We start from the raw sequence: 27,500 nt of genomic DNA on the forward strand, positions 1-27,500 counted from the left end.
ACAGGAGCCAGACAGAGCTGGCAAACGACCACGAACAGACGGTGCTTTTCCGTGCCACCGGCACCGGGGCCAGGTGAGTCTGGCAACGGACACGAACGGTTGGTGATTTTACGCGCCAGTCGGGGCGGAGCTGGCAACGGCCACGATTGGATGGTTTGCTTACTTGTCACCGGCACTGGTATCACAGCTGCAATTTCCATTGATGTTGATCGACTTCGATTTTGGTTCTGCTTTCTGATATCTTAATTGATTTGGTTTGATTTGATTTTGATTTTGATTTTCACTTGCCTCAACGGGTCTTCACAAGTGGAGTTTTGTGTCCCAAGAAGGAAAGGTATGTATAAGTCGACTGGCTACATACCAGGTAGAGGCCACGGGTTATGGTCTCACTAGTCTTGCCGGGTCTTCTCACGCGCAGCATACTTCCATAGGTCTCAGTCTCTAGTCATTTCCTTGGTGAGACCTAAAGTGCGAAGGTCGTGCTTCACCACCTCGTCCCAGGTTTTCTTGGGTCTACCTCTTCCACAGGTTCCCTCAACTGCTAGGGTGTAGCACTTTTGCACACAACTATCTTCAGCCATTCTCGTCACATGACCATACCAGCGCAAACGTCTCTCTTGCACACCGCAACTGATGCTTCTTTGGTCCAACTTTTCTCTCAAGGTACTTACACTCTGTCGATTATGAACACTGACATTACACATCTATCGGAGCATACTGGCTTCATTTCTTGTGAGCTTACGCATATCCTCAGCAGTCACGGTCCATGTTTCACTACCATGTAGCATGGCTGTACGTACACATGCATCATACAGTCTGCCTTTTACTCTGAGCGAGAGGCTTTTTGTCACCAGCAGAGGTAAGAGCTCTCTAAACTTTGCCCAGGCTATTCTTACTCTAGCAGTTACACTTTCTACACCCCCACCCCCGCTACTGACTTGGTCACCTAGGTAGCGGAAGCTATCAACTACTTCTAGTTTGTCTCCCTGGAACGTGGTAGAAGTTGGTCTCTGCACATTTTCAGTGTTTATTGCTCCTGAGCATCTGCCACAGACAAAAACTATTTTCCTAGTTAGCCTTCCTATGACATTGCTGCACCTCTTATGTGTCCATAGCTTACACTTGGTGCACCTTATAGAGTTTCTACCTACATCTTTTTTACAGATCAAGCAGGGCCATCTACCTGAAGTCGTTTGTGATTGGTCTACCTTCCTACTTATTAGGACTTTGGTTTTGGCTAGGTTGATTCTGAGGCCCTTCAATTCTAGACCTTGCTTCCACACCTGAAACTTCTCCTCCAGATCTGATAGTGACTCAGCAATTAGAGCAAGGTCATCAGCGTAGAGGAGCTCCCAGGGGCATCCTGTCTTGAATTCCTTCGTTATTGCCTGAAGGACTATGATAAATAGGAGGGGACTGAGGACTGAACCTTGGTGGACCCCAACCTCTACCCGGAATTCTTCACTGTACTCGTTGCCAACCCTCACCTTACTAGCAGCGTCTCTGTACATGGCTCGCACAGCTCTCACTAACCATTCATCTATCCCTAGTTTCCTCATTGACCACCAGATAAGGGATCGGGGGACCCTGTCGAAGGCTTTCTCCATGTCAACAAAAGCCAGGTACAGGGGCTTATCTTTGGCTAGGTATTTCTCCTGCAGCTGTCTTACCAGGAATATAGCATCAGTAGTACTTTTCCCTGGCACGAACCCAAACTGCATCTGATCTAAGCTAACTCTCTCTCTAATTAGTTGGGCTATAACCCTCTCCGTAACCTTCATTATCTGATCCAGCAGCTTGATACCCCTGTAGTTATTTGTATCTAGGGCGTCACCTTTACCTTTGTAGCAGTTGACTATTATGCTGCTACACCAGTCATTGGGTATGACTCCTTCGTGTATCACCTGGTTAACTATACGGATGAGTAGGCTATAGCCGACAGTACCTGATATTTTGAGTATCTCTGCAGTAATTCCTGATGGGCCTGGGGCTTTCCCTGTTTTCATGCTTGTAATTGCCTTAAATACTAAGGAACTGTCAACTCGGATTGCTGGTCCCTCTGTTGGGTCGACATTCAGCAGACTCTCTTTATCCCATTCATTTTCCTCATTCAGCAACCTTTCATAGTGGTGTCTTCAAACCTCTCTCTTTGCATCCTCATTTAGCGCAAGTGATCCGTCATCCTTGCGAACACATTTCTCTCCTATCACGTCACGATTCTCTCTCACACACTGTCTTGTATATATATATATGTATATATATGTATGTATATATATATATGTATATATATATGTATGTATATATATATATGATTATATATATGTATATGTATGTATATATGTATATATATTATTATATATATGTACATATACATATTTATATATGTACATATACATATTTGTATATGTGTGTATATATATATATATGTATATATATATATGATTATATATATGTATATGCTTGTATATATCTATATATATTATTATATATATGTACATATACATATTTGTATATGTATGGGGCCAGCTCTGTCTGGCTCCGTGTCGGTGGCACGTAAAAGCACCATCCGTTCGTGTCCGTTTGCCAGCTCTGTCTGGCAACCGTGTCGGTGGCACGTAAAAGCACCATCCGTTCGTGTCCGTTGCCAGCATCGCCTGGCCCTGTGCCGGTGACACGTAAAAGCACCGTCCGTTCGTGGCCGTTTGCCAGCTCTGTCTGGCAACCGTGTTGGTGGCACGTGAAAGCACCATCCGTTCGTGTCCGTTGCCAGCCTCGGCTGGCCCCCGTGCCGGTGACACGTAAAAGCACCGTCCGTTCGTGGCCGTTTTCCTGCTCTGTCTGGCAACCGTGTCGGTGGCACGTGAAAGCACCATCCGTTCGTGTCCGTTGCCAGCCTCGGCTGGCCCCCGTGCCGGTGACACGTAAAGGCACCGTCCGTTCGTGGCCGTTTGCCAGCTCTGTCTGGCCCCGTGTCGGTGGCACGTAGCCAGCATCACCTGACCCCGTGCCGGTGACACGTAAAAGCACCATCCGTTCGTGGCCGTTCGCCAGCTGTCTGGCACCTGTGCAGGTGGCACGTAAAAAACACCCACTACACTCGCGGAGTGGTTGGCGTTAGGAAAGGCATCCAGCCGTAGAAACACTGCCAGATCTGACTGGGCCTGACGAAGACTTCCAGCTTCACAGACCCCAGTTGACCCGTCCAACCCATGCTAGCATGGAAAACGGACGCTAAATGATGATGATGATGATGATGATGATATATATATATATTTTTTTTCTAGTTTCAGCTCAGAGCTGCGGCCATGCTGATGCTCCACCGTTTTGTGCTACACTGTTATTACGACGAACCTCGTCTAATATGTGGCACTTGGTGAAGAATGGAGTTTGATACAGCTACTCTCATTTGCACCTCTTGCCGTGAGGTAGGTTCATCTGGGACTCTTGACAGGAAGATGTCCAGCTTTGATTTAAAAATCACTACATCTACTTTGTGCAAGTTGCTCAGACTCTTTGGGAGAATATTAAAAAGCTGTGGGCCCTTGAAACCCAGGCTGTTGCAGAAGCTGGTCCTGAAGTGTGATGGGATCTTTGGCACTATGCAGTGTCGTCCCGTTCTAGCATTGGTGTAGCTTACAATGCCAAAATTTGGCACAATTCCTTCCAGGATCTTCCAGACATATATTACTGCATACCTCTCCCGTCTTCTCTCCAGGGAGTAGAGTCCTAGCTGTTTCAACCTTTCCCAGTAGCTGAGCTGTTGCAAAGAGACGATCTTCTTTATGAATCTTCTCTGGATTGCTTCAAGGTCCGCTGTTAATTTTACACTGGTGGGTGACCATAGCTGTGAGCAGTAATCCAGGCGACTGAGGACGAATGTCCACCAGAGGACCATCATGGTTTCCTTATCTCTGGTTCTGAATGTTCTTAGGATCCACCCAGCCAGTTGTCTAAACTTTGTCGCCACCCTGGTAATGTGCACTTGGAAAGAGGTATCATCACTCATGTCGATACCCAAGTACCTCACAGACTTAGGCTCTGGGATTGAAATTCTCTATGGACCGGTGTATCCTGTAAGTTTAATATTCAGTTTTGGATGCTGGTAGTGCAGGGCCTGGAATTTTTCAGCATTAAACTGCATATTATTATCCTCAGCCCATCTGTAGATTGAGTCCAACTCCTGCTGCAGGTGTGCAACATCGCTGGGGTTCTGTATTTTCTGCGAGACTTTCATATATATATTTATACATATATATATATATATATCATATTAAATTAGTGATATAACCACAATGAGGCAAATCAAACAGTGAAAATCATAAGCCAATACATAGAAATAACATTAATTAAAAAAATATAAAATATAAAATATAAAAAATATAAAATTCCAAATTAAAATATTTAAATTAAAGTTAAAAATTTAAAAATTATTTAAATAATTTCAACTTATAAATTTTAAATATATATATATTGGTCTTCCGAAAAGGAAAAATGAAATTCTACCACAATTACAATTGCGGAATTACAATTTCTCAGATCTTTAAACAGTCACTCCCGCTTGCAGTGGTATGTTTTAGGGAAAAATGAATTTATAAAGAAAAAATTTTTTTCTGCGAGCAGATCTGATGTACAAATCCAGGTAAGGTTGTTTTATGGAAGGCCAGCAGTCGCCCATGCAAACCAGCCTCCACTCCCCACACTACTGATGTATTTCCAAGGGAAAGGCAAAGGGGTCGATACAGCTTGGCACCAGTGATGTCGCAACTCATTTCTACAGCTGACTTACCTGTAGCAATGTGAAATAAAGGGTCTTGCTCAAGAACGCAAACACTGCCTGCTCCGGGAGTCAAACTCATAACCTCACGATCGTAAGCTCGATGCTCTAACCACTGAGCCATGCACCTTCACACAATGTATATATATATATTATATATATATATATATCAATATATATATATATATATATATTATATATATATATATATATTATATATATATATATATATACAATATATATATATATATATATATACAATATTATATATATATATATATATATATATATATTGTTACGAAGGTGGGGATCTCCGATTCGAACTGTTACGGAATCCCTCACACCCGGCCCGTTCGATGCAGCGAATATTTCCGCTACGGAAACTCGTCGGAGAGAGGAGAGAGAGAGATACAACAACAACAGCAGCAGCAGCACAGAGGCAACCGAGAGAGACACAAAGAGGCAAGGCACAACTGGCTTACATTTAACAACTAGTTTATATGACAATCAATAGTTACAACATCAGATACAATCAGGTACATTTAAAAGCATTTAAAGGAAACAACAAATCAATACATCATACAGGTATACCACAGATCAAAGCATTTAAACTTGCAGATACAATATAACCGTCCGGTAACGACACAACAAGTTCAATAACAACAGCAATTAAAGAATACACGTCCGAAGACACAGTTCTATTTCAAAACACATCAAGTCATATACAGTTCAAAGGACATTACAGGCCTAACAGTTCAATGTTCATTATACAATGTTCGCATCACAACAATTCACGTTACAGTTCAAAGTCTTTAACGACTACATCAGAGTCCTTCTTTTTCTCTCTCTTTCTTCTTTCTCTTTTTTTCTTTTACAGTCTCTTTACATCGTAACACGTATCAATACATAATTAAATACCTTTAGTTCCTACTAGAATAGCCAGTGTCCCATATTGTAGTTCCTCTCTAACAGCCGCCTATTCTTCTGTATATATCTCTCTCTGTGCCGCTAACTCCAACTTGCCAAGCTCTTGCATCCCAACCGCCCGCCTTGACGACCAAAATCCGACTGTGTCCCTCTATCACTACCCTCCATCTGTCTCTTAGCACTTATACTCTCTCTATCCCGCCTGGTCCTATGTCCCTATCTTTATCGACGCTGTCACTGTCATCCTCTCTGTCTGCTCTCAGATCCCTTACTCTGTCTATCTCACTCTTTCTTCTTCCTTTCCCTCACTGTCACTAGATTCTTCCTTACTCTATCTTCCTCGGCCCTCACATCTCTCTGACCCCTAATCGACCGGCACAAGGCCAAAGGTCCCTCCAAAAGCCATTACTCTTCCAGTAAACAAAGGGCTGTAGCCTTTTACTCCAGACTTGCAGGCGCCACTCCCACAAAGTGGGTCAAGAAATACTGCACTAGCCGAACCATAACACTATATATATATATTTATAATAAGAGTAGATCGTATACGAATAGGTATATATTTGTAAAAAGGAAGTTTGAAAACGCCACTATATTAGATAAATTTTAATTTTCTTATGAATTTTACTTGTTTCGGTTCTTGAAAAAACGAACATTATCAAAAATATTATTAAAAGTGTCATGGAGAAGTTCATAATCGTTTCTAACTGGTCTCAATAGAATCCATGTTCTTGAAAAAACAAACCTTATCAAAAATATTATACAAAGTGAAAATTGAAAAGTTCATAATCGTTTCTTACTGTTCTCAATAGAATCCATGTGGTGGTGTTTTGTCGGTAGTTAGTATAATCGCTATATTCCTGTTGAGTGTATTGAAGAAGTCCATTATTGTTTCTTGCTGGTATTGAAAGGATCCGCTTTTTTGTTACCTTGTGTTCCAATGGTAGCAACAGTAGTGATTGATGGTCGTAGTAGTTGGTCGTAATTTTGGCAACCTTGGTGGTGGTTGGGGTTAGTGGTAGAGGGCTGTTGATCGTAGCAGCAAAAGTGATGGGTTCACTGGCACTGTTCACTGACGTCACATAATTCCAAACCAATCAAAACCAAACTTCAACGAATACAAGGTAAAGACCCCCAACTGTATCCTGTAAGGAAACCAACCAAGTAGAACGACAAGCTTGACCACGGAAGAAAAACGTCATCAATTTTTTAACGAATCAAAATCAGATCTGCTCGCACAAAAAAAATTTTTATTTATAAATTCATTTTTCCCTAAAACATACCACTGCAAGTGGGAGTGACTGTTTAAAGATCTGAGAAATTGTAATTGTGGTAGAATTTCATTTTTCCTTTTCGGAAGACCAATATTTTGTTTTAATATTCCTGGCCCAGGGTGTTCAAACTTGGTCTAAATTTTTTGATGAAATAAAGTTCTTTATTTTGGCGTTGGGTGAAGGTTACGCTGTCATTGAATTTGTAAAGTGGGTAAGTAGTAAATTTCGGATTTTCATTTGTAGCACATCTATCTATGTGTCCGCTGACCGGTATTTTCCGGTATTCAGGGTTTCTAATTTGGGATTTATGCACCGCCATCCTGTTACGTAAGCTATTTTTTGTATGGCCTATTGCAGCCTGCGCATGTTAAGACGTAAATTAAGTTTTCTGATGCACAAGTGAAGTTTGTTCTAATGGTGAACTGATGGCCTTGTTCTAGTATAAATTCTGAACCTTCTACCAAGATGACACAGATTCCGCAGTTGGGCCTTCCACATTTTCTAACTGCTGGTTTTGTGGTTGATGTTGAGTGCAGTTTAGCTTGGGTTAAAATCCTTTTCAAGGATTTTGGTTGCCGTTTACTTTTAATGATGGTGTGTGTTTCGAAGATCTGGTTCATCTTTGGGTCTCCCTTTAGTAGTGCTGTGCTTTGTAGTATGGTGCTGAAGGCCTCATTGTTAAGTGGGTTGTGTGTAGAGATGTAGGGAAGGGTTTTTAATTTTTCTTTCTTTTTTGGTTTTGTTTGTCTCAGGTCTTCTATACTTAATTTAAGTGCCCGTTGGATTGCACTGTCTATTAGGGGCTGTGGATAATTTCTATTTATGAGTGTAGTTCTTAGTTCCTGGAGACGTGTGTGTCGGGTGTTTGTGCAGATCCTTCTAGCTAAACAAAAAGGGACATTTATTTTAGTGTGTCGTGGGTGGCATGAATCAAAGCGTAGGTACTGTTTGGAGTCTGTCGGTTTATAATAGATATGTCTCTATTTTGTTGCCGGCTTTCTTAATGAGGATGTCTAAAAATGGTAATTCCTCTTCGTTATGATCCATCGTGAATTGTATATTATCATTTATTCCATTTAATAGTATTTTAAATTCCTCAAGTTTCTCTATACTTTTATCCCAGAGGATAAAGCAGTTGTCGAGGTATCTTTTCCAGTTGTTCTGGATATAGGTGGAGAAGGTGTTTCCATATTTCTCGAGTGTTATCTGATAGAGTATTTTTTCGAGGTATCCCATCACTAGGTTGGCAAAAGAAGGCGCAGTACGCATGCCCATCGCTGTTCCCGATCTTTGTCTGTAGAAATTATTGTCAAAAATAAAGTAATTGTTTTCTAAAATAAATCTAAGTCCTTCTATTATAAGTTCTTTATTTATGCGAGTTGGGAGTTCAAATGAGTAGTTATTTAGCCAGAAAGTGATCGCTTCTATTCCTAGGGTGTGAGGGATGTTTGAATAAAGGTTAATTACGTCGAAGGATACTAGAAGGGTTTTCTCATTGACTGTTTTAGGGAGGTGGTTAAGCATGTCTATATCGTCTCTTACGTAGCTTTTGATGTGCTTTAGGAAAGGTTTAAGAAGTGTGTCTAAGAAATTGCTGAGGCGGTGAGTTTCACATGCTGGGCCTGCTATTATCGGTCTGAGTTTAAGGTCATTTGGTGAAGGGATTTTGATGAGTATATCGGTAGATGCTTTGCATGTTTCACTAATTATTTGGCTTTTGTGGACTTTAGGGATACCGTAGAACAAACTTGATTTGCACTTGAAGTTAGTGATGTATTCATACTCCTTGTCCGTGAGTCCTTCTCGGTATGTGTTGATTAATGTCCTGAGGTTCTACATTATTTTTGGCTGATTATACTGTTGGGCCCTTTCATAATACGTTTCATTTCTTAATAGGGATAGCACTGAATTTTTATAATCGTTTGTATTCATTAATACTACCGTGTTGCCCTTATCTGCCTCCTTAATTGTTATTGGAGAGTATGCTTATTTCGTTAGGTGTAAGTTCTTTGTTTGAGAGATTGATTATTTTAATTACCTGAGGTTTCTTTTGTTTGTCCTTTGCCATCGTGTGTCTCTGTTCCTGTGTGTTTGGTCTAAAAAATGGTTGGTGTAGTTATCTTCAAAAATACTGTTTATCTGTCTCCTGTTGTTATAATTTTCAGAGTGAGTTTGTGGTGCTCTGTTTTGTAGTGTGCTTTTGTACCTCGTGTTCCGTCTTAGTTTATCAGGTATATTGTGTTGGTAGTTGTTTCTTCCGTAGTGTATTTGTTGTTTGTTAGGTTTGTATGGTTGGTTCCTAGGGTAGATGTTTGGTGGTGGAGTTTTAGTTTGGTTATGTGGATTGTATTTCATAGAATTGTATGTTGTAGCCCTTTGGTTCTCGAAATGGTGTGGTGGGCCCCTGTAAGTGTTTTGGGGTTGGTGTAGGTAGTGTGGGGTGCGTTTTAAATGTATTTTTCTGGTGTAGAGTGTGTTTGGATTTCTTGATGGTTGTTCCGTTCTGTTGGTATTTGGTTTTGTTTTACTTAATTTTATGAAGGGGTTGTTGGATATGTGTTCATTTTTGAAGTTGGTTTCATAATCCAAGAACCAGATGGCGCTCTTTTCCCATCGTTGGAGGGACTTAAGTTCCTCTTTTTCACATTCTTCTTTCCATAGTGCTAGTAATGTTTCAGTATTGATGTCGTCTATTAGTTTGATGACTTCTTCGTTGATTTCCTCATCTATGGTTTTTACTTTTTCTTCATTCGTCTTAGCTCTCAGTTTAAGTAGTTCTATTTCCATCTTCATTTTTTCTAATGACATTTTTTCTCTAAGTCTTCTTTGTTCTTCTGGTTCTTCCAAGATGGGTTTTATTTGTAATTTGCGGGGTATGATTAGGGGTGTTGAGTCAAGCCACTTTTGGTAAATCTCTGCTTTATTCTGATTTTGTATCCATTTCCAAAAAGCGAATTTTCTGTTTCGCTGTAGTATTCTCCATTGGGGAAGGACTTGGTTCTTTATTTGTAATGTTGAAGTTATTAGGTTCTTCCCATGTGGTCCTTCTTTTTGTTGCTCTTGTTTCGTAAAGTTTGTAAAGAATGTCTTCATTGTATCGCATAGATTTCCAAGGTTCTCGTATATTTCAGAGGGTGTTTTATTCGTTTCGGTTTCCTCGTTAGTTTGTGTATATATATATATATATATATATATATATATGCAGTGTCGTCCCGTTCTAGAGTTGGTGTAGCTTACAATGCCAAAATTTGGCACAATTCCTTCCAGGATCTTCCAGACATATATTACTGCATACCTCTCCCGTCTTCTTTCCAGGGAGTAGAGTCTTAGCTGTTTCAACCTTTCCCAGTAGTTTAGCTGTTGCAAAGAGACGATCTTCTTTGTGAATCTTTTCTGGATTGCTTCAAGGTCCGCTGTTAATTTTACACTGGTGGGTGACCATAGCTGTGAGCAGTAATCCAGGCGACTGAGGACGAATGTCCGCCAGAGGACCATCATGGTTTCCTTATCTCTGGTTCTGAATGTTCTTAGGATCCACCCAGCCAGTCGTCTGCACTTTGTCGCCATCCTGGTAATGTGCACTTGGAAAGAGGTATCATCACTCATGTCGATACCCGGGACCCTCACAGACTTAGGCTCTGGGATTGAAATTCCCTATGGACCGGTGTATCCTGTAAGTTTAATATTCAGTTTTGGATGCTGGTAGTGCAGGGCCTGCAATTTTTCAGCATTAAACTGCATATTATTATCCTCAGCCCATCTGTAGATTGAGTCCAACTCCTGCTGCAGGTGTGCAACATCGCTGGGGTTCTGTATTTTCTGCGAGACTTTCGTATCGTCTGCATAGCTGGCCAGAGTGGCTATCCCGGCATTTGAGGGCATATCTGAGAGGGCCACTATAAAAAGCAGTGGTCCCAAGACAGTGCCCTGTGGAACACCGCTCACTATTTGTGTGTTCATAGAGGTGGCTCCATTAACCACTACTGCCTGACTCCTATCTTTCAGAAAGACATGCAACCACACTCCAAGTTTTCCAGCTATGCCGAGGTCACGTAGTTCGTGGCATATCATACCATGATCCACCTTGTCAAAAGCTTTTGCAAAATCAAGGTAGATTACGTCCACATTTGATTTGTTGAGTAACAGCCTCAACACCCAGTAATAATGCTGTAAGAGCTGGGTCAGGCAGCTCCTACCTGGTCGAAAACCATGCTGGGTATTACTCAGCAAGTTATTTTCCTCAAGGAATGCGATTAGTTTCTTTCTGACTATCCTTTCCATGACTTTGCTGATGTGTGAAGTCAGAGAGATAGGCCTATAGTTTTTGGAATCTGCTCTACTTCCCCCTTTATGTATTGGGCATATTATTCCCTCCTTCAGCTTGCTTGGCAGTTTGCCATTCGCAAGAAAGCTCTGGAAGAGAATCTTGAGGGGTTTTGCCAGGGCATGCTTACACGCTTTGAGGAGGATGGCTGGGAAACCGTCTGGACCAGCAGCTGAGTTTGTGTCCACTTCATCTATGGCTAGTAGGACATCTTTTTCGCTAATGTCAATACATTCTATTGTAACCGCCTTGCTGGTTATAGGTGAGGCGGCAAAGAAGTCCACTGGTTCGTTCACTTGTCTCTGTTCCAACGGGGTGGTAGAGACACTTTTGAACTGGTCATTCAGCATCTCACTGATCATAGTTGGACTGTCTGTGAGGGAGCCATCCTTTTGGAGGAGGGGTCCTATCTTGTAGTGCACTGAGACTGTTTCTTTCGCGTAATGAAAGAAGGCCTTTGGGTTTGATTTAATGTTTTTTATAACCCAGGCTTCTTTGTCTGCTTTCTCCCTCACATAGGATTGTTGCAACCTTTTTTCGATCTCCATCAGTGTTGTTTTTAGGCGGGACGTTTCGCTACTTTTGGGATGTTGGTTGAGACGATTTGCTCCTATTTGTTTTGGCCTTGTGCTCTGGGACATATTTCTGGCATATGGCTTGCACAGAAGACATGAAACATTCTAGTTTCATGTCAATGTCTGGTGTGGAGAGACATTCCGGCCAGTCCTCTCTGAGGATCTCTTTTTGGATCGATTTCCAATCTGCTTTGTGGAAGTTCAGATTGGAGAGATTTCGGGTGCTTCCTTTAGGCTGTATGTCTCTGGTCACTTTCGGCCCAAACATAGACGGCTCTATTATGTTGTGATCCGAAACTGATGTCGGTGTCACTTTCACATCATGAATGATGTCCATATTGTTTGTGAAGCAGAGATCCAGAATGTTATTCGCCCTAGTTGGCTTGAGTACAACTTGCTCCATGAATAAGGCATTGGTGAGGTTGAGCAGGGACTCCACCTGTACTTGCTTGCAATGATTCATTCCTGAGAGTATGTGACCTTCGGGCCATTTGACGTTGGGGAAGTTGAAATCACCCATAAGAAATATGGTCACGTGGTGTTCCAGATTCATGAGGATTTCTTTAATTCTTGTGAGGCAATCTTCAAACTTGCCTATGTGATTTGGGGCATCCGGTGGGCAATATGTATTGCATATGACTATATTATGTTGTCTTATGTATACAATTAAAGTGTCACATACCGAATTTGAGTATGTCATCAAGACCTGGGGTGTGAGGTCATCTCGGATGTATACAGCCACTCCACCATGGCTCCTTTCCCTTCTGTCTGTTCGCAGTATGGCATAGTTTGGTATGTGTACTTCTGCGTCCTCTATATCAAGGTTGAGGTGAGTTTCCACAAGTGCTATGCATAGGGCTTGATTGCATGCAGTAAGATCTCTCAGGAAAGAAATTTTGTTTCTATTTTGATGCAACAGGCCCCAATATTTAGTAAAAGTATTGGGGTGACGGCTGTGCAGGCGTTAGGGGAGGCCATCCCGTGTCTGTTGACTGTGGTGGTCTTGCATAGTGGTGGTATGTATATATATATATATATGTATATATGTATATATATATATGTATATATGTATATGTATATATATATATATGTACATATATATATATATATGTACATATGTATATATATATATATATATATAGACCCAGGAAAACCTGGGTCGAGGTGGTGAAGCATGACCTTCGAACTCTAGGTCTCACCAAGGAAATGACCAGAGACCGAGACCTGTGGAAGTATGCTGTGCGTGAGAAGACCCGGCAAGACCAGTGAGAACAATCAAAATCAAATCATATATCCGTGTCCGCTGCCAGCCTCGTCTGGCACCCGTGTCGATGATACGTAAAAGCACCGTCCGTTCGTGGCCGTTTGCCAGCTCTGTCTGGCCCCGTGCCGGTGACACGTAAAAGCACCATCCGCTCGTGTTCGTTGCCAGCCTCGGCTGGCCCCCGTGCCGGTGACACGTAAAAGCACCGTCCATTCGTGGCCGTTTGCCAGCTCTGTCTGGCCCCGTGTCGGTGGCACGTAAAAGCACCATCCGCTCGTGTTCGTTGCCAGCCTCGGCTGGCCCCGTGCCGGTGACACGTAAAAGCACCATCCGTTCGTGGCCGTTGTGCAAGCTCTGTCTGGCACCTGTGCAGGTGGCACGTAAAAAACACCCACTACACTCGCGGAGTGGTTGGCGTTAGGAAGGGCATCCAGCCGTAGAAACACTGCCAAATCTGACTGGGCCTGATGAAGCCTTCCGGCTTCACAGACCCCAGTTAAACCGTCCAACCCATGCTAGCATGGAAAACGGACGCTAAATGATGATGATGATGATGATGAAGATGCATATATATAATATATATATATATATATATATATACACACACATACATACACAAATATGTGATGTGGGGTGTATGAGTATATATATGTTTTATGATCTGACAGGCTCCAGCTCGGGCGTGGTTGAACAAATCTTACAAATTCGACACATATTCTTTATTCAATAGAAATCTAAATTGTTTTGCTCTAAATATTTAACTTTCTATGTAAAGCGACAAGGTGACTTAAATATGAAAAATGAGTGGGAGAGACAAAGAGGGAGAGACAGGTGGGGGGAGCAATTAGACAGAGAGAAATAACAGCGCAACAACTGAAAAATACAGGACTATGATTTTAACAAAGGCAGACCCAAACATACAGGTGAGGGAGTGTGTATAATACTTATATACATGTATATATATATATATATATATATGTATATATGTGTGTGGGTACATATACATATATATATGTGTGTGTGTATATATGTATATATATTATTATATATATGTACATATACATATTTGTATATGTGTGTATATATATATATATATATGTATGTATATATATATATGATTATGTATATGTATATGTATGTATATATGTATATATATTATTATATATATGTACATATACATATTTGTATATGTATATATATATATATATATATGTATGTTATATATATATATATATATATATATATATGTATATATATATTATTATATATATGTATAAGTATGTATATATATTATATATATATATATATTATATATATATATATATGATTATTATATGTATAAGTATGTATATATGTATATATATTATTATATATATATATATACATATATAATATATATATTACATTATATATAGGGCTTAGTAAAATAAATTACTTTGCCACATACTGAACTCATTAGAAACAGCAGCTAAAGAAATTTCTTTAGCTATTTCTAATACTTAAAGAAGATCTCTCTCACTATCTGAGAGAGATCTTCTTTAAGTATTAGAAATAGCTAAAGAAATTTCTTTAGCTGCTATTTCTAATGAGTTCAGTATGTGGCAAAGTAATTTATTTTACTAAGCCCTTATATATAATGTAATATTTTGAATTCGCCTAAAATGGTCCCTTTACATACTGAATACTTGGTGAAATTGATTAATAATTAATTAACTTTACCCTCAATTGTTGAAATTATATATATATATATATATATATATGTATATATATGATTATATATATGTATAATATGTATATATACTCTTTTACTCTCTTTTACTCTTTTACTTGTTTCAGTCATTTTACTGCGGCCATGCTGGAGCACCGCCTTTAGTCGAACAAATCGATCCCAGGACTTATTCTTTGTAAGCCCAGTACTTATTCTATGAGGCCTTTCATAACAAGTCCAAGTTTCACAGGAATACAACGGGGATTGTAAGACAAATGATTTGTGAAGAGCCAGATTTGTAATCTTATTTATATGACACTGGCACCAAACACGTGACTCCAAGCCACCAAATGCTTTTGCTACCCTTTGAATTCAGAGCTGTATTTGTGTATCAAGATTTCCATCATTTTGAACAGGGCCTTCAAGGTAGATGAACGAATCGACAACTTCAAGTAACTTACCCTTAACAAAAATTTTAGTGGGGTTACAAACAGCATCACACACACAGGTTGATGCATTACAACTGTTTTTATCAAGTTGATGGTCAAGCGAAAATCATCACAAGCCAAGTCAAAAGAGATTGCAGACCTGTTTCAGAATGACTGACAACATCGCAAATGTCAGCAAATAAAAGTTCCCTAATGAGTGAAGTAAAAACCTTCGTTTTAAACTTCTGTCTGGTCAGATTAAAAATATACATACATGCACATAGTTTTTCAAACAATTTTGAAAAGCTTACGTCATACTAAATGAATTGAATTACACTTTGAAAAGATAAATTGTAAACAACATTCAAGGTTACAGAAATTCATGTCAGTTAAGGAGTGGGATTATATTGAATCCACGTAATAAAAGGAAATAGAATGTATAGATAAATAAATTTCCACGAAAAACACAATGAATAGCCTTATTGAGTGAGACAACGTACCTCCTGATTATTACAACTATAAAACTAGGAATTTAAAATCAATTTATTCATTCCATCGAGAGAACTTGAGGTTCGATATCTCCAACTGCAAACCTCGAAAAAAAACTTACTCAGGTGAAAACTTTAAAACTCAAACTTATCCAACTGAAAACTTCTGATGCAAGGTAAAGAAAAGATTTTCTTGCCTTAAATCTTGTCATATATATATAATATATATATATATATATATATATATATATATATATATATATATATATATATTTATTTATATAATATTTTATCCTTTACTACTCAAAGCTGTGGCCATACTGGGGCACACTGTTATTATTGAGAACTTCCTCTGATATGTGGTATTTGGTGAATAAGGGAGTTTGATGTCATTGCCCTTATTTGTGCCTCCTGCCACAAGGCAGGTTCATCCACGATTCTCAACAGGAAGAGGTCCAGTTTTCTGTTGAAAACGCATCCATTTTGTGTAGGTCCCTCATGCTCTATGGGAGAGTATTAAAATGCTGTGGGCATTTAAAACCCACGATGTTGCAGTAACTGGTCCTGAAATATGACGACAGTGTTGAGATCTTTGGCGCTTTGCAGTGGTGACCCGTTCTGGCGTTTGCGTAGCTTTCAAAGCCAAAATTTGGTACAATCCTTTCCAGGATCTTCCAGATGTATATTACTGCATATCCTCCCCACCTTCACTCTAGGGAGTAGAGTCTTACCTGATTCAGCCTTCCCCAGTGGCTGAGCTGTTGCAATAAGACGATCTTCTTTTTGCAGGTTCGCTGGATTGCTTCAAGGTCCACTGTTAAGTTTACACTGTGGGGTGACCATTGTTATAAGCAGTAGTCCAGGCAGCTGAGGATGAATGTCCTCCAGCGGACCATCATGGTTTCTTTCTCTCTGGTTCTGAAGGTTCTCAGGATCCAGCCAGCCAGCCATCTGCACTTTGTCGTCATCTTGTTAAAGTGCACTTGGGAAGTGGTATCATCAATATCATCACTTATGTCGGTACCCAGTTCACACACGAGATTGTTATCCCCCACTGGGCCAGTATACCCTGAATGTTTTCCGTTCAATTTTGGGTGCTGGTAGTGCAGGGCTTGAAATTTTCCAGCATTAAACTGCATATTATTGTCCTCAGCACATCTGTAAATTGCATCCAACTCCTGCTGCAGGCATGCAATATTGCTGGGGTTCTGTATTTTCTGCAAGACTTACATGTCGTCTCCATAGCTAGCAAGGATATCCAGGCAGCTGAGAGCATATCTGAGAGGGCCACTATGAAAATCGGTGACTGGCCCTAAAACAGTGCCCTGTGGAACACCACTCACTATTTGTGGTTCCGTTGAGGTAGTACCACTGGCTACCACTGCTTGACTTCTGTCTTTGAGAAAGTCATGTAATCATTCTCCAAGTTTTCCAGCTTTGCCAAGATTGCGTATTTTGTGGCATATCATATCATGATTAACTTTATCAAAAGCTTTTGCAAAGTCAAGGTATATTACGTCCACATTGCGTCTGGCGGGATCTAGTGGCCTTTAACCCATTCTCAATGCCAAAACCAGACAAACAAACGTTTTGTATTTCAGAATTATAATATATATATATATATATATATTATATATATATATATATATATACATATATATACATACATATAATATATGTACAAAAGATGTATTATATATTTAATTTATATTCCTGAGCGCCATACTAATACAATTGTTTGTTTGTATTCCACCTGCCTTCATCTTTTGTCTATTTTCATAAAGCTTCCCGTTATATATATATATATATATACAAAATTTAAAGGACTGACCACTAAAAGTGGACGGTCAACATGCTAGATATAGATGTCAAATCGCTATTTTCCACAAAGAATATGTTCTCAAATCAAAAACTCAGCACAAACCAAATTGTGGAAAATAGCGATTTTGACGTCTATATCTAGCATGTTGACCGTCCACTTTTAGTGGTCAGTCCTTTAAATTTTGTGTGTATATATATATATATATATATATATATATATATACATATATGTTATATACATATAAATATATAATACATCTTTAGTACAAATTTGGTTTGTGCTGAGTTTTTTTATTTGAGAACATATTCTTTGTGGAAAATAGCGATTTGACATCTATATCTAGCATGTTGACCGTCCACTTTTAGTGGTCAGTCCTTTAAATTTTGTATGTAAAAATATTTCAATCTTCGGATTTTTTTAATATGCTAGGCCACTGGTTTTAATTGATTAATATCAATTTCTACCCTTATTAAATTATATATATATATATAGGCGCAGGAGTGGCTGTGTGGTAAGTAGCTTGCTAACCAACCACATGGTTCCGGGTTCAGTCCCGCTGCGTGGCATCTTGGGCAAGTGTCTTCTGCTATAGCCCCGGGCCGACCAATGCCTTGTGAGTGGATTTGGTAGATGGAAACTGAAAGAAGCCTGTCGTATATATGTATATATATATATGTGTGTGTGTTTGCATGTCTCTGTTTGTTCCCCTAGCATTGCTTGACAACCGATGCTGGTGTGTTTACGTCCCCGAAACCTAGCGGTTCGGCATAAGAGACCGATAGAATAAGTACTGGGCTTACAAAGAATAAGTCCCGGGGTCGATTTGCTCGACTAAAGGTGGTGCTCCAGCATGGCCGCAGTCAAAATGACTGAAACAAGTAAAAGAGTATATAAATATTGATAGAAATGGAAAACAACAAAAGAATGAAAGAGAACTTGATATTAAGTAAATAGAGGAATTTATCTGTAAATATAATATGTGACAATTATTTGGTAGCCTTGATAAAAGTCTGAGTTTCGGATGTCGGGGCAGAAACCCACGCCACCATCTCTTCATTTATCCGGTCATCAAAAAAATGCTATGAAAATGACCGTTAAACAAAGGCAAATTATTGTGTGATTGACCGTTATAAAGACTAAAGAGCGATTAGAATGACCACTGAGGGGAGGGAGTAAAAGTAATGGAGTAAAAATGTCCATGGTAAGCGCATAAGCGTGCATGTCCATACCTACACATACGCGCGTGCACCCCCACGTGCATGCGCCTATAAGTATACACTCATCCACCCTCACTTGAAACACACACATACTCACCCACACATTCGCCAAAAATATATACATACCTATTTCTTTATTACCCACAAGGGGTCAAACACAGAGGGGACAAACAAGGACAGACAAACGGATTAAGTCGATTACATCGACCCCAGTGCGTAACTGGTACTTAATTTATCAACCCCGAAAGGATGAAAGGCAAAGTTGACCTCGGCAGAATTTGAACTCAGAACGTAACGGCAGACGAAATACCGGTAAGCATTTCGCCCGGCGTGCTAATGTTTCTGCTAGCTCACCGCCTATATACATACCACCATACACGCTTGCACATATGCGCGTGCACTAAAAGATTCATACACGCATCTATATATGCACATGCACAAGAAAAACCAGGGCTAGAGGCAAAATACAGGAAAATGTGTAAAAACGACAAAGACTAAAACACGTCTATATACACACATACTCGCATGCACGCGCGTCCACGTACAAGCCTTTTATCTCTCTATACTTTATACTTATATTTCTTTATATTTATATATATATATATCTTTACTCTTTTACTCTTTTACTTGTTTCAGTCATTTGACTGTGGCCATGCTGGAGCACCGCCTTTAGTCGAGCAAATCGACCCTGGGACTTATTCTTTTGTAAGCCCAGTACTTATTCTATCGGCCTCTTTTGCCGAACCGCTAAGTGACGGGGACGTAAACACACCAGCATCGGTTGTCAAGCAATGCTAGGGGGATAAACACAGACACACAAACACACACATGCATATATATATATATATATATATATATATACATATATACAGCAGGCTTCTTTCAGTTTCCGTCTACCAAATCTACTCACAAGGCTTTGGTCGGCCCGAGGCTATAGCAGAAGACACTTGCCCAAGGTGCCACGCAGTGGGACTGAACCCAGAACCATGTGGTTGGTTAGCAAGCTACTTACCACACAGCCACTCCTGCACCTATCTATATATATTTTTTACATATTTATAGAGATATTGTTTTATAGGCTTATTGCTCATATATTTTTTACACATATTTTTTCTGTACTCTACCTTCCACCCTGCATTTTCCCTGTGCGTATATAGACGTGTATATGGAATCTTTTGTGTGCGCATGTGGATGAGTGTGAGTGTGCAGGAATGTGCATATATAGACGTGTGTGTGCATGCAAGTATTTGTGTATATAGACGTGTTTTACTCATTGCCTTTTTACAAACTTTTTTTACACATTTTCCTGTATTTTGCCTTTAGCCCTTTTTTTTCTTGTGCATAGGCGCAGGAGTGGCTGTGTGTTAAGTAGCTTGTTTACCAACCACATGGTTCCGGGTTCAGTCCCACTGCATGGCACATTGGGCAAGTGTCTTCTACTATAGCCTTGGGCCGACCAACGCCTTGTGAGTGGATTTGGTAGATGGAAACTGAAAGAAGCCCGTTGTATATATGTATATATATATATGCGTGTGTATGTTTGTGTGTCTGTGTTTGTCCCCCTAGCATTGCTTGACAACCGATGCTGGTGTGTTTATGTCCCCATTACTTAGCAGTTCGGCAAAAGAGACTGATAGAATAAGTACTGGGCTTACAAAAGAATAAGTCCCGGAGTCGAGTTGCTCGATTAAAGGCGGTGCTCCAGCATGGCTGCAGTCAAATGACTGAAACAAGTAAAAGAGTAAAGAGTATGTGCGTATATAGATGTGTGTATGAACAGTTTATTGTGTGCGCGTGTGTGTGTGTGTGTATATAGACGTGTGGGTATGCGCGTATATAGACGTGTGTGTTGACCAGACTATCAAATGCTGTTACACATCCCTGGTCACAATGTGCTTTGCACCATTTCATCTTTCAAGCAGGCCAGTGAGTGTCCCCTCCCCCTAATCATAACACAAGTCTCTTGGAGGGTGATCCATTTACAGCTGAGTGGACTGCAGCAAAGTGAAATGAGATGTTTTGCTCAAGAATACAAGGTACTGCTTAGTATGGGAATTGAACCCACAATCTAGCCACTGTGAGTACAACACCCTAACCACTAGGCCACACGCCTTTACACACACACACACACGCACACACACACATGTATACATATGCATATACATAGATGTACATATGTATGTATATGCATGTATGGTAGCCATTTTAACGTCTGTTTTCCATGCTAGCATGGGTTAGATGAATATACATTTGGTGCCTTTTTTTATTTCTGGATCTCCTTCATGTCCTTAACCCTTACCTGTTGCTCAAGTAGGGGATCTCTTATTCCAATGGTCTATTCGTCAACAGGAGAAATGATACCAATCTAATCGCCGAAAGCTAAGAAATTGTCAGAGACAGCAAATGTAAACACACACACACATGCTTGTGTGTGACTCTGTGTGTGTGTGTGTGTGTGTGTGTGTGTGTGTGAGTGTTTGTGTGTGTGTTTGTGTGTGTGTGCGTGCGTGTGTGTTTGTGTGTGTGTGTGTGTGTGTGTGTGTGTGTGTGTGACCATTGAGACTGATAAGCAGAGCAATGTAGCAAACCAAAAGACGCAACACAATGACTGTTGTTAGGTTTATTAGTGTCAAGAAGAACATTCAGCTATAAATAATTCTTGAGATAAGCTGAAGTTTTTAATATTCATGTCATTTCATGGGAGATTTGAGAAACACAGTCTTCTTTAAATTGCTCTTTACCTCATTTTATAAGTTTTTTAAAACTATTTTACTTTCCTTTTCATTCAAAAGACATGGATGTAAATGAGATTATAAGCAACATTCGGAATGGGGACTTTAAAGATGTCGAACAACTTATCAAAAAAAACCCCCAAAAAGTAAGTTCACTTTATATTGCTTCCTCAATGTTAAATGTTTGTTTATTATTTTATACACAACTAGCAGTATCGCCCGGCGTTGCTCGGGTTTGTAAAGGAAATAACTATAAAGCATTTTTAGAGAGTTATAGCCAAAAAATGCATTAAAAATGAAAAAAAAATTATAGTAAATTTTTTTTTAAATCGTTGACTCATCGTAGACATTTTTAGAGAGTTACTTCCCTTTATTTAAAAAAAATATGCATTAAAATGGAAAAAAATTATGGTAAATTATTTTTAAAATCGTAGACTCATCGTAGATGCGTGCTAATACCCAGAAGGGCTTGATATGAATCACGACTATAAGATACCCGGTTTTGGTTAAACTGCACCGCAAAATGTGGGAGTAGTTAGGAATCTAAATCGGAGTAGACAGACACACAACCTTTCTTTTATATATAAAGATATTAAATGTTCCTAAATAACCAGATATATTTGTCCATATTTCATTTCTTTCTTTACCTCTTTCCTCTAATCCTCATCAATGTCACTTTTTATAAATGTTCAACCAGACAATGAGGCATGCCGGAATTGATGGAATGTGAGTGAGAGAGAAACCCATCCTCACACACTGCAATGGAGTATTCTGGCAGGAAATATTCAGTCCAAGAGATGGGGGACAGATTGTCCCAATAGATAAATGGTGACTTTGTCAAGAAATTCTCTTGCCATACACAGTTAAAGGTTTTACCAATGTGAAGGGCTACAGCATTTCTTTTGCAGAAGTTGTCAAACATAACCAAAACACTGGGGAGTCACATAGGAATCAGACGCCTGCTTGAACTGCTTGAACTGGGGCTCATTGAATAGAGAAAGATACTCAAAGGGACAAAGATGATGGTTGTTTACTCTTACTCTTTACTCTTCTACTTGTTTCAGTCATTTGACTGCGGCCATGCTGGAGCACCGCCTTTAGTCGAGCAAATCGACCCCGGGACTTATTCTTTGTAAGCCCAGTACTCATTCTATCGGTCTCTTTTGCCGAACCGCTAAGTGACAGGGACGTAAACACACCAGCATCGGTTGTCAAGCAATGCTAGGGAGACAAACACAGACACACAAACACATACATATATATGACAGGCTTCTTTCAGTTTCCGTCTACCAAATCTACTCATAAGGCTTTGGTCGGCCCGAGGCTATAGCAGAAGACACTTGCCCAAGATGCCACGCAGTGGGACTGAACCATGTGGTTGTTTAGCAAGCTACTTACCACACAGCCACTCCTACGCCTATATTTATGACTTTTTACTTCATATCTGAAAAAGCAACATGTGGAACTTACGACACTTTTGCATAATAGAAACTATATATATAAGTAGAAAATATATAAGGATTTTACATCAAGGGACTTAAAGTGATAGTTATGTAGAGTGAATGCTCAATTTGGTATGTCACCAAAACATCCAGTTTGAACTGCAGCTGAATGTGTGATGTTGAGAGCAGAGGCAGCTAGAACTAACCTCTCCAAGAAGAACTAGATAAAGATTAAAGTAGAAATGGAAACCTTTTGGCATCTCTTGGAAAAGACATTTCATTTACATGGTGAATAGAGATAGACATAGACTCTGACAGTCGTTTCTAGAATAGCCAAGCATGTGGATCATCATATAGAATGAGGATACATATATATATAAATACATGTATATATGTATATATATATATATATATATATATATATATATATATATACATATATATATATACACACACACACACATGTATGTGTGTGTGTGAGTGTGTGTGCGCTTATATATATGGGTGTGTGTGTATATATATATATATATATATATATATATATATATATATAGTCGCCATGATTGATCGTCATCCACTACACACATCTTTTTCTCTCCTTGTTTTTTCTGTGTCCCCTTCTGTAGAAGAGCGTAGGCTCGAAACGTAAAAGACTTTTTTCTATTCCTGAGCGTTATACTAATACATCTGTTTGTTTTGTACACCACCTGTCTTCGTCTTTTGTTTTTTCGTAAACTCTCCCTATATATATATATCATCATCATTGTTTAACATCCGCTTTCCATGCTAGCATGGGTTGGACGATTTGACTGAGGACTGGGAAGCCAGATGGCTGCACCAAGCTCCAATCTTGATCTGGCAGAGTTTTTACAGCTGCGCGAGTGTAGTGGATACTTTTATGTGCCACCGGCATGGGGCCAGTCAGGCGGTACTTGCAATGACCTTGTTCACATACATATGTATGATGGGTCTCTTTCATTTTCTGTCAGACTCACTCACAAAGCTTTGGTCACCCCAGGGCTATAAAAGAAGACATTCAAGCACCACACAGTGAGATTGAACCAAGAACCATGTGGTTGGAAAGCAAACTCCTTACCACACAGCCACGCCTGTGTCTACAAGGTCTCCTGACTCATCTAGGAGGAGTGTAACTCTAAATAAGAGCAAACTCTGGCTGAGAAAACCCCTGCAACATGATGTGTGTGTGGGCGTGCGTGTGTGTGTGCATACTGGTGTGTGTGTGTGTGTGCATTTGTGTGTATGTGTGTGTGTGTGCATTTCTGTGTATGTGTATATCTTTCTTTCTCTTTCATATTCCTTTTTTTCACTCCTGCAGATTCTTTACTCTCTCTTCTTTCCGCTTCTCTCTCCCTTCTCCTCTCTCCCTCTTCTCTCTCTCTCTTCCCTCTCTCTCTCTCTCTCTTAATATATTTCACATGTCTTCTCTTTCTTCTCTTCAGGTTAAACGAACATCTTCAAGTGGTGTTACATTCCTCATGGCAGCTTGTGAACAGGGCAGCACAAGTCTCATAGCCTTCTTGATAGAATCTGGAGCCAATATGGACAAGAGTGACAAAGAAGGTCTGACAGCATTACATTATGCTGTGAAAAGGTAAGGCTTGAATTAACTAAAATCTTCAGATCTGCTTTTGTTTTGAAATTTTTTGCAATTCCAGACTATTTGAATATCCAAAGATACCATAATAGTGGCAGTGTGACACGATAACAACATGACAGTAGTAACCAAATAACATCTTTTTCTCATTTTCTCCATGAATCCTCTTCAGTGAATCACAAAAAATTATTTTTCGTTATTTGTTGTCAAAACAGATTCTTTTTGTTTTGGAGATATTCTTTGAGATCCAGCAGTCCTTAAGATTGACGCAGTGTGATTCAGTGTCCTCTCTTAATATTGATTTTGGAGAAATCGATCAATTTTTCTCCAAAGAAAATGTTATTTGAAATCTAAAACAAACAACAAGAAAGATTCTCTAGCTTGTTTTGACAGTAAATAATCTGTAATTTCTTACAGATGTTATTTCTCACCTCCATCTATAACTTACTCAATACATTTTTAGATGTATTGTATTTTGAATTGTGCTTCATAAGGTCATCTCTGGACATTAAAACATGTTTTGAAGTTCTTGTTATATTTTATAAGTTCTGCAGTCAAAAAATGCTCCAGAATTTTGCACAAACACACACACACACACACCACCACCATCTTCATCGTCGTCAAACGTTCCTTTTCCATGCTGACATGGGTAGGAGGGTTTGAGTGGAACAGGCAAGTCAGAAGACAACACCAAACACTACTGTCTGCTTAGATTTGGTTTCTATGGCTGGAGGACCTTCCTAACACCAACCACTTTGCAGAGTGTACTGGATGCCTTTTACATGCCATCCGAACCAATGAGGTCACCAATTAATTGCGAGACAAAGACCTCTCGACTGGTTGAGGTGGTGGGGTGGTGGGGTGGTGGGAGCTAGTATTGCTGGAGAGGAAGGTGTCTTGCATTAGAAGAGGGACATGGCTCCCTCAGATGGAGAAAACAGATGGGGGAAAGATAGTGAAGATGTGACAGACAGGGAGCAGGGGCCGTAAATCCAACTTACTGGGTGGTGTATAAAGTAGGGGATAAGAGAGGGTGGATTGGTGGATTAGTTCACAAGATTTCAATGGGTGAGTGGGAGCTAGATGTGGGGAGCTGATTTAACAAGGGCATGTTGTATGAATGGAAGGGAAGCAGAATCAGTAATGGTGCTCATGGGTGGATTGTGGGAGAAAGAGGGGGATCATGGGTATGGATTTTACTTTGCTGGGTGGTTCTTCTCAAGCTCACCAAATTGCCAGTGTTTTGTCATCTCCTCTGATCATTTCTCACCACTTCACCCCATGTCTTTCTGAGTCTTTCTCTTCCACAACACAACAGGTAATGATTGAATTAGGACTCAGTGTGACTGATTACAATCCTACAATTGCCACTATGAAGGTGCTTCCAACATTCATGGTCACCAGTAGCAACATCCATAGAATACAAATCCATATTAGGCAATAAGAAACAGAAATATTTCTTCAAAGTTGCATACTTTACAATTGTTTTGTGGAAAATTTTCACCACTTCATCAGGAGGCAAAACTACATCAAGAGTTCAAACTTCAACATTATTATTGTTCACTAATATTTTTTTCTATCTTGTCTGTAATAGATTTGTGACTAATCGGTGGTACAGAAGTATTTTTTGACTTCTATCATTAGCGATATAGGTACTCACGTAGTACCCTTGCGTATATATGTACATATCTAATATTGTATATATATATATAAAATATATTATACACATATATATATGGTGTGTGTGTGTATATGTATGTAGTATATATATATATATATATATATATATATATATATATATGTATATATATATGTATATATATATATAACGGGAAAGTTTACGAAAATAAACAAAAGACGAAGGCAGGTGGAGTACAAACAAACAATGTATTAGTATGGTGCTCAGGAATAGAAAGAAAACAAGTCTTTTACGTTTCGAGCCTACGCTCTTCGACAGAAAGATACACTGAAAAAACAAGAGGAGAAAAAAATTGCGTGTAGGGGCTAACGATCCAACATGTATGTTATATATATATTATATATATTATATATATATATATATAATATATATATTATAATAGAAATATTAAATTACTAAGTCTCCAAAAGATATTACGACAGCATTACTGGAAATCAATTGTTATTGCTGTCGTAATCTCTTTTAGAGAGACTTAGTAATTTTAATATTTCTATTATTGAAAACAAGTGGATGTATTCCACCGAAAATAGCTAAATAGAACCTTCGAACAGAGACGATCAGTGGCGACACCTGCTGAGTTGACTACGCTACATTGACAAGGGGCAAATACCCTGAAACGCGTCTGTAGCTGTCTGACTAGCAGTGTGAAGCGGCTGACCTCCCTTGTTCGAAGGTTCTAATGGACACAGTTTGTGTGTCATATAGCTATCTTAAGGCGATGGCCTCATGGAGCTAATCAGTGACAGCTTTTAGTCTTATATCTATAAGATTGCCATATTAATATGGCGATAACAATTAATATATATTTATATATATATATATATATATAATATATATATATATATATATATATGTATATGTATATAATATGTATATGTATATATATATGTATATATATATATATATATGTATATATATATGTATATGTATATATATGTATATGTATATATATATGTATATATATATATATATATATATATATATAATGTATATATATATATATATATATATATGTATATATATATATGTATGTATAATATAATATATATATATATATATATATATATATATATATATATATACGTATATATATATGTGTGTGTGTGTGTATAATATATATATATGTGTGGTGTGTGTGGTGTATATGTATATATATGTATATATATGTGTATATATATGTATATATATATATATGTGTGTGTGTGTTATATATA

General features: G+C 39.0%; 1 protein-coding gene and 1 long non-coding RNA gene across 2 annotated transcripts in view; both read left to right on the top strand.

Annotated features, from left to right (window-relative positions):
• Window positions 1–6,749, top strand: part of LOC118768146 — a 19,926-nt gene extending 13,177 nt beyond the window's left edge. Inside the window, exon 3 of the long non-coding RNA XR_005004007.1 lies at window positions 6,738–6,749. This is a non-coding gene — a long non-coding RNA (uncharacterized LOC118768146). The remainder of the gene's footprint in view (window positions 1–6,737) is intronic.
• A 9,035-nt stretch (window positions 6,750–15,784) lies between these two features.
• The window catches only part of LOC115225105 (alpha-latrocrustotoxin-Lt1a), a 61,655-nt gene continuing 49,939 nt past the window's right edge, over window positions 15,785–27,500 (top strand). The window contains exons 1-3 of the mRNA XM_036514002.1: window positions 15,785–15,935; window positions 21,591–21,676; window positions 24,433–24,584. Of these exons, the coding sequence (XP_036369895.1) occupies window positions 15,929–15,935; window positions 21,591–21,676; window positions 24,433–24,584 (245 nt within the window). The 5' untranslated portion in view covers window positions 15,785–15,928. The remainder of the gene's footprint in view (window positions 15,936–21,590; window positions 21,677–24,432; window positions 24,585–27,500) is intronic.

This window comes from Octopus sinensis, linkage group LG27, assembly GCF_006345805.1.
Source record: "Octopus sinensis linkage group LG27, ASM634580v1, whole genome shotgun sequence".
Classification (NCBI taxonomy): Eukaryota; Metazoa; Mollusca; class Cephalopoda; order Octopoda; family Octopodidae; genus Octopus; species Octopus sinensis.